Below are 8,600 nucleotides of genomic sequence, written 5' to 3'. Positions count from 1 at the left end.
AATCGCGATTTATCGCCTTTGCGATTTAATTTCGATTAATCGTGCAGCCCTACTTTGTAACAGTCATAACGTCTGGAGAAAAATAGTACAGACACAAAGATGAAGCTTTCTAGAGCGCATGCATAGACCGCCTGTATTAACGGACACCTCAAATGGACTATACTTTGAAAGGTTACGTGTACGACTGAAAGTGGGCATAAGAGATGGATTAAAACACCAGGTGTAAATGGGAATGTGTCTCCTTCATCTACTATGTTCCGATCAACCAAAATGCATCTTAATACCAGGTGCAAACAGGGTTGTAGTTGCAAATAATGAGTTAGTTGACATGTAGTTACTTAGAGTTAGTAGAAACCTAATTTATCTTAAAGAGTAGCCTAATTTCCTCACAAAACAATATGAGTGTAATGAGTTGACTTCAGAAGTTTGTTTAAATTACAGTTACACTCTTAAAAAGAAATGGTTTATTATTGGCATCTATGATTCCATAAAGAACTTTTAACATCCATGGCACATTTCTGTTACACAAAAAGTCCTTTATGGTGGAAAAAGATTCTTCAGATGTTTTAAATATTCTTCACACTAAGAAAAAAAAAATTGTTCTTTTAAGATTTGTTCACTAGTTCTTTGGGGAACCAAAAATGGTTTGCTGCAAAAACGAGTGTTTGTAGTTTATGGCAGGACATTTCTTAGAAGATGTATATTTACATTTTTGTTCAGCCAAAACCCTTTTTATTCAAGAATTAAAGCCTCATTAGCAATTATAATTACCCTTTACATATTTGCACTGATCATTGAGTAGTTTAAGTGTCCAGGTACTAATTTAGTTAATTTTAGTGTAAGCTGAAAGAATAACTATCGTAATTATAGTTTGATTAACATATGATCCCACAGTTAAGCAGTTTCAATTCTTGACAGAAGCTGCATAGCTATTATTCTCTTGTTTGTATTTATCTCAGTGTGCAATCACGGTATTCTTGAAGTCAGTTTCATGGCCCGCTCAACCTGCTCCCTGCGGGATTGATTCCCTCCCTACATGTAGATGAGTGTGTAAAATGTGCAGTGTGAACAGGGACAGCTCCATACAGATACGTAGTGCACACAATCCCTGTCGCCTGATAAAACCTGCCTGACAACGCCTTTCTCGCATTGTCATAGAGAAGTCACCTAACGGTGATTATCGCCTCTCCTCCACGGGATATGGCCTGCGCATCCGCTCAAAATGTCATTCACGTCCACATTGTGGCGCCTGTTTTGCTTCTTAGCAACCGTGCTGATATAACACCACGACAACGACAGCAGCCATGGAATCAAGTTCCTTCGCTTTGATTATTTCTTTCTGTGATGGATTTAAAAAGCCATGATATTGAAGTCCAATTAAAGCTGAAAAGTGCAGACTAACAACAACATTGTGTATCAAGGTTCTGCATAATTAGCCTATAATGATATTTTAGAAATTACTGCTAAGGATTGTCACTTTGTCTCTTACCTTTGTTTTATGTTTGCATGTTTCTTGCCTTTATTAATGTTTCGAAACAGAAGTAATGGCAGTGCAGAAAGAAAAGGAATAGTCTGCATTGCATAGCTGAGTTATTGCAAATTATCTAAGATAATTTTCAATAATTTTAGCCAAGATTGCATGTGAATAACACAGAAGTAATTAGATAAAATCACAAAATACGTCTTTGCAATACAAATTAAGCTAACCTCCTCATGGTCATCCAGTCCTGTCTAAATAGGTAGGAGTGCAATTGTATTAAGACTTTTTGATTGTTTGACAGCAAAACAAGTACCATTGAGATTGAATTTCCAACAGCTGACATACTGTAGAGTCTTCAAAAGTTTCAGATACTGTTTGTTTGAGTATAAGAGCTTCGAAATGCATCATAACAGACTTAAGGAGCGTTCACACTGACAGTGACTGAATTGCAGGAGGTTACCAACTCTTTGTGCATTTGGTGTCTAGTAGTCAATCCCATTCAACTGTATGCATCTGTGCATGGCAGCAGATCTCTGCATGTACTCCAACTGGAAGACACTGCATTGCTTTGACGCTTATTTGCCTAATGGTGAGCCCCTCACCAATGATTCAGATATTGGCAACTCTTTAAAATGAATTGCTTCAGTGGCCAGTTGCATAAACTTAAGCTAGTCTTAAAAGTTAGTCATCTATTTTTAATCCTGCAAGACTGGTCATAACTTTTTAAAACCAGTTACATAAAAACGTAGATTGGTCTAATTTGAATCCGAAAAGTAAGACTGATTACCATTTGGTTGACTGCTAGGTAGTCAAACTAGTTCTTGCAAGTTTATGCAACTGCCCTCTGGTATCAGTTCACTGTCAGTGTGAAATACCTTTTACCACCATTTTTTTTTTGTCATTATACTAGTGTATATGCTCATTGGCATTGATTGTTAATACATTGTTTCTCAAAGGACCCCACTAATGGATACTACAGTGTGAACACCTTTAAGGAGCACCATGGCACCCCAACCACGCTGGCCGGGAACCAGACCACAGAGCTCCGCCGAGACCCTGCCACAGCCACCACCGGCAAGCAGCGGGTTCCCACAGGAATGTCTTTCACCAACATCTACTCTACCTTGGGTGCTGGACCCAACCGCCTGTACGACTACAGCCAGCGGTTTGTGCTGGGAATGGGCAGCAGTTCCATCGAGCTTTGCGAGCGAGAATTCCAGCGAGGATCGTTGAGCGATTCCAGCTCTTTCCTGGACACACAGTGCGACAGCAGCGTCAGCAGTTACAGCAAGCAGGATGGCTACGTGCAGTTCGACAAGGACAGCAAGGCCTCGGCCTCGGCCTCTTCCTCGTCCCATTACTCTCAGTCATCGTCCCAGAACTCAGACCTCACACGGCCACTGCAGAAACGCATGCAGACCCACGTCTGACTGCAGGAGATGGACAGAGGAATCCAGCACTAGGATTGGCCAAAGGGGATTGAATCCCCCCAACCCCACAGATGCGAATCAGGATCAAGTTCAAGCACATCTAGCACACCAGTTTCATTTTATCCTCCACTTCTTTTGCTTTGAACATTTATTTGATATATGTGAATTTCCTCATTTGTTCAGATCTTATTTACAGCTCTGAAAAGCCTTACCGGTTTCAGAACCTTGTCTTGACCCTTCCGAATGCCCTAAATATCTGGGCCAAAAACTTCCTCCAAACAACAGTGTGCCACAGTGATGTCACATGCCAATGGAGAAAGACACAAGACCCTGAACAGATCTAGTGTCCTAGCTGTCGTTCCAGTAACTTTGGAACAGCTCTGAATGAATGACCTCCTCGAAGAAAGCATAGCAACAATGCTCAAATGAACTCTTCGAAGAGAGTTCTGTGGTCCATTCACTAGAGGACAATGCTCTGTTGCTCCTGTACATTAAAGCACAACTGTCAAAGCTGTATGTAAGATTCCTCAATGCCTCTACCACAGCTAGCTAAACAAATGAAAAAATATAAAAGGACAAAAAAAAAAGAAAGAAAGAAATGTATGAACTGAATTAACAACTAAAGTCAGTCAGAATTCTTGGATTCTGACCCTTCTGACAAAGGTTTCTCTGACATACAAATATGAGATGTGGCTCTGAGCTGTCACTTTATCATTCAGAGAGAAGATATATGTGTGTACTTTGTTGTTCTTTCTTTCTGAGCATTCTTTATTTTCAGTGTTTTAACAACATGGTTTTAAAAAGTGCATTGGACTTGCACTGGGAACTAGAAGGATGATGTAATCTCGTCTGGTTATGTGGTTATGAGAGGCGGGTCTTTCTCTTTTTTTGAAATACTATTATTTCCGATAACGGTTGCTTTGGGTTGATGTGAATCATGCGCCAATGATGGGAACAATGATGTTTGGATTTCAAGAAGACGTACTATATCCTGTGTCCTGCTGTGTGAAGTTGAATTATAATACTTACAAATCTTCCTTTTGATTCATATAAATCATCTGGGCTTGTTACACGTCTTGCAGAACACAAATTTAGTTTACGTGGTTTGAATCTGTCTACTGTTCATGTGGCTGCCATTGGACTGTACAGCATTGAGTACTCTCACTGTTATAAGTGAGCAATTTGTGTACATGTTTTTTGAATGGAGTATGGGTGTTCATGCTTAATGTAAATGTATGTTGTTTTGTTTTTCCTTTTTTCAACGTTTTAGTTTACAGTACTGAAATTGCAACTTGCGGCACTACTGATAACTCAAGCACTTCTACATTCGACACCTGTAAAGTAAAATCACTCTTAGACTCGAATCAGTGTACTGAAATCAAGCTAACGCAATCGAGCTAGCATTGCACACTATGTATGATGTGCAGAAAGACACAAACTACTCAAAAGCCAATGCAATGGTGTATGAAAAGCTGGAAACAAGAGATATTCGGCCAATTAAAGTGACAAAACCATATTTCCAGCTGTTCTGAAAGCATAACTCTTCCAGGGCTCTTCGCAAGAGACTTTCACTTAAGCTATAGTGCCAATGATGTTGACCCACTTGCTTTGCCAAAAGAAATGGATGCATTTGATTGATTAGATTATCTGCTCTATTTCCCAATTCGTTATGCGTTTTGGTTATTGCTATCCTGGGGATAAATGTTCAGACTGCCAAAAAGAAAAAAAAAGTCAAAATTATGGCAGCGTGCTTCAAGTGCTAGACAAGAGTAGAGCCATTATCAATGTGGTGTTATATTAAGTGGCATAATTGTATGAAATTGCCAATGACCCCTTATAACAAGGTTGAGGCTTATCCCATTATGAGTACCAACTGTGCTTGCATCCGGTGATACCGACACCTTTTTCACTGCCAAAGTTTTCCTAGGTTATATGGCACTCTGAATCTACATTTAGTTGACCCTCCAGTCCTGACCTATGATTGGAGAAACAGATTGGACGTAAAAGCTATCAGTGTGTTTTGCTTATCAAAGCTTCCAACACTTCACTCTTTTATCTCCTCTTCAAGTTATCTCCCATTCCTCCTCGCTCATAAAGATAAATATGACCAGAGGCAATCCCTCATATAAACAAGCATGGGGAACTGCGGCATCTCGCACTTGAACTGCAAAGATCTTGGTTTTGACCCAGAGGAAGAGTTCTGATTTGTACCGACCTGACAATCGCTCCCTTCAACCCGAAACACTGCAAGGCGTGACGCTGCTGAGTCAGTTGGCGCTGTAAGCACTTTACGTATGATTATATTTGTGGCATTTCAATGGGTTTCATACATGAGTGCTGTTGGATGAGTCTAATTTTACAAATGGATTGGTGCCCATTGTGGGGCTTAAACACGAAAAGGCCTGTTTCAGTGCTGATAATGCAGCGCAGTCCTTACTACACTGTATATAAATCCCTCATGCTCTCTGTGTGTAAATTTGCAGTTACTTTGCTTTGTTCTTTAGTCAGTTTGATTCATAGAGTGCAGAAAGCAAATCACACCACTGATACTGTACAAACAATCACTTTTTATTTGATATTTTTCCACTCTCAGCATAGCCAATGCTATAGCCATAGGCAGAGAAGTGTTTCAAATTAAATGTCCATAACACACTTACCTTGGCCTGTCTTTCTGTATTGATAACTGTTTCCTGCAAGGTGAAATGAAAATATACGGACCTATAGAAATCTTCCAGCACACAACAACATGCACTGAATTTAGATCCAGGGTTTCTACACCTTTTGACCATTTTGTGATTTCTGGAGAAATCATTTTAGGGAGATTGACCAGAAATTGCTGTTTGCTGGTGAGATTAAATACCTTAAAGCTGAGCATAACTCAATATTGAAGATAGCTGTGGGTACCCTGTAAATATGCAAAATGCCAAAACATAATTCTCAATTCATACTATTATGCATTTTAAACATGGGAGCTGAAGTGTGGATTTCTTCATACTTTATCCTGTACTGCAGTTTAATAAGCAGAGACTATAAGTGAGCCATTTGTAAGCAGTGTGTGGCTAACAAAACATTTCTCGGTTTGTTTGAGAATCCTGGCCAGCTACACATAGCAACGATGCCTCAACCAATGGCATTAGTTTGGAGGTGTGGCTACCTGTTAGTTTGTCTAATAATAACAGATGAGGATGAGAGAGGAAATCTGTTTGAAAAGAGTCATAATTTTTGCAATTCTGTCCGGTGACGCTGGTTGCACAGAAATTACACACTTCAGCTTTAAATTGCATTTAATGCTAATCATTTCAAATTAATTAATGCTGGACAATGGTGAAAAATAGTTACCCATAACTCCAGACATAATGCAAATCAAGGGCAGCTGCTGTACCATTCCTTGCCACGGCATTATCTTCTACTTTACATTGCTAATACAGCTACGGAGCCCCTAAAGGGACATGGTGGTGGAAAAAAATCAGATATTTGTCCCTTAATGTCCCCTCCGACACAGTTTTGCGTAGGGCCCCCAGAAATCTAGGATCGGCACTGGCGGTACGTGAGCCCATACGCTTTAAATTAGGTTTTGGCTTGTTTATAGCTATTCTGGGCTTGTCTGCTTTCCTGTGCATAATATGCTATATTTTATTAATAAACTGTGTACCATATTTTGGTTTTAGCCTATTCCGTCTTCGTCCATTAGCCTCCCTTGAGCGTTTTCTACAGCCTAACGGGTTTAAATGGGGGAGAAACGTTGCATTATAGTATCTGCTTTACTGATAGTAATGCTATTAATGAGGTCATTAATATTACAATTGTTATTAGCATTAATTTGCGAGGAAACGAAAAGTTTCTCGAGGGAACGCAAATATCTTTGCGAGAGAACGCAAAAAAAATTTCCTCCCACCCCGATTTTTTTTTCCACCACCGTGTCCCTTTAGGGGCTCCGTATACAGCCATATGGATATTTATTATTTTACATGGACATAACAAATTATACCATATGAACTAGTCAAGTCTTAAAACATGGCAAAATACTGAAAAATCCCCCAAAACAGATCACCATTCATGTAAAGAAGCTGCTATGTGCTAGAATGAACATGGCGTCTGTAAGCAAATATTGGATTAGGGCTGTTGTTCTGTTTGAGTAGCTCTCCATACTCTTTTGTAGCCTGTGTACTTTTCTTATCGCCCAGCCCTGGTGAGTTGCAATCCCTTCTCCCACTGGACCGCAAGTCTTGCCCGCTTCAGGCACCGGATGGTCATGCACTTACAATCAAACCAAACAGATGAACAAATACCACTCTGGATGATAGGACAGGGTCATTGCCAGCTGCAGACAGCAGACCACATTTATGGCTTTTACATTTCTCCCCTGACATTTCAGTACAGCCAGGCAGGCTACTGGCTGATGAAATGTTATGAATTCCCCTCTCTCGATGATACTGTTTTATATAGGCCTCTCCATTATGACGATCCCAGAGCAAGTTTTGTTTGAGGATGGTTACAGTCGAGGCTGCATAGGCATAATATTGTGTAATCATTTCTGTACGCAATGAACACGTTGCATTGAGGATTTGTGCTCTGTTAAACGTTCAGTACGTAATAGAGAGGAAAATATCATTATGTACAATGATGGGCAGCTCTTTCTGAATGGTTTGTGTCAATTGTGTCTTTTCTTCCTGTCCCAAGCACTTTCTTCATCAGATTTTTATTTAGAATTTGTTTCCACAAGACAATATCTCGTTAGTCTTCAAGTGACATGCTACTGCCGTAACAAAGATGGTGTGTGTGCACTGAGGTCGAGAAAATCAATCCAGCAGCTCTGAAGTTATTATACTGTAATGTACTGGCGTTATGAAAGAAGGTTAACCACTATTTTCTTGCAGTGACTCTCTCTATCAGTAAAAGCATTAAAAATATGTACTTTACCTGTAATGGTCCGTGATCTTATGATGCTTTGGCTCTGTATATTTCTGAAAGAAAATTGAAAACCATTGCAAAAAGAGTTTTGCTTGATGTCTTTATTTAAACCAACGTGTTTATGTGTGCGTGTGCGTGTGCGTGTGAGGGTATCAAAGTGCCTCAAAACCTATATAAATTAAACGGCAAATCTATATTTATCAAGTAAAACTTCCAATCCCATTAATTTTAAGTGCATGTCATTGCTGAAAATTATGTCACAAGAGTTTCTTCATCGGAACAAATTTGGAGAAATGTAGCATTCCATCACTCGCTCACCAGTGGATCCTCTGCAGTGAATGGGTGCCGTCAGAATGAGAGTCCAAAGAGCTTATACAAAAATCTGCAAGTAATCCACACCACTCCAGTCCATCCATCAATGCCTTATGAAGTAAAAAGTTATGTGTTTGTAAGAACTGAATTCATCATTACGTTTTTTTTTTTTTTTTAATAATTATATTTGCAATATATAGTAATAGTGACAAAGTTCATCCCCTGTTCTCCTCTCACATACAAATTTAGAACAGTTTTGGACTGTTTTCACTTGTAAACAGCTAGTGTTTGATCTGTGTATATTTCTCTTTTGATTCAAACCAGACAACTTTTTTCACTGGAGAAAACAATATTTTGAATAGAGGACTTGGATGAATAGACAAGAAACAACAATGAACAATGATTTGCTTCTTACACACATGATGCTTTTCACTTCTCAAGATGTTAACTGATGGACTGGAGTGGTG

At 39.4% G+C, this 8,600-nt stretch overlaps 1 protein-coding gene across 1 annotated transcript in view; it reads left to right on the top strand.

Annotated features, from left to right (window-relative positions):
• Positions 1-3,664, top strand: part of LOC107670583 (kin of IRRE-like protein 3) — a gene marked incomplete at its 5' end in the record, with an annotated part of 5,671 nt that extends 2,007 nt beyond the window's left edge. Inside the window, one exon of the mRNA XM_016463219.1 lies at positions 2,437-3,664. Within this exon, the coding sequence (XP_016318705.1) occupies positions 2,437-2,910 (474 nt within the window). The remainder of the gene's footprint in view (positions 1-2,436) is intronic.
• Positions 3,665-8,600: the final 4,936 nt, after the last annotated feature.

The sequence above is a fragment of the Sinocyclocheilus anshuiensis genome, unplaced genomic scaffold, assembly GCF_001515605.1.
Source record: "Sinocyclocheilus anshuiensis isolate Anshui unplaced genomic scaffold, SAMN03320099.WGS_v1.1 scaffold140, whole genome shotgun sequence".
In the NCBI taxonomy this organism is placed as follows: Eukaryota; Metazoa; Chordata; class Actinopteri; order Cypriniformes; family Cyprinidae; genus Sinocyclocheilus; species Sinocyclocheilus anshuiensis.
Note: the sequence above shows the minus strand (reverse complement) of the source record. Positions and strands in the feature narration are given on the sequence as shown.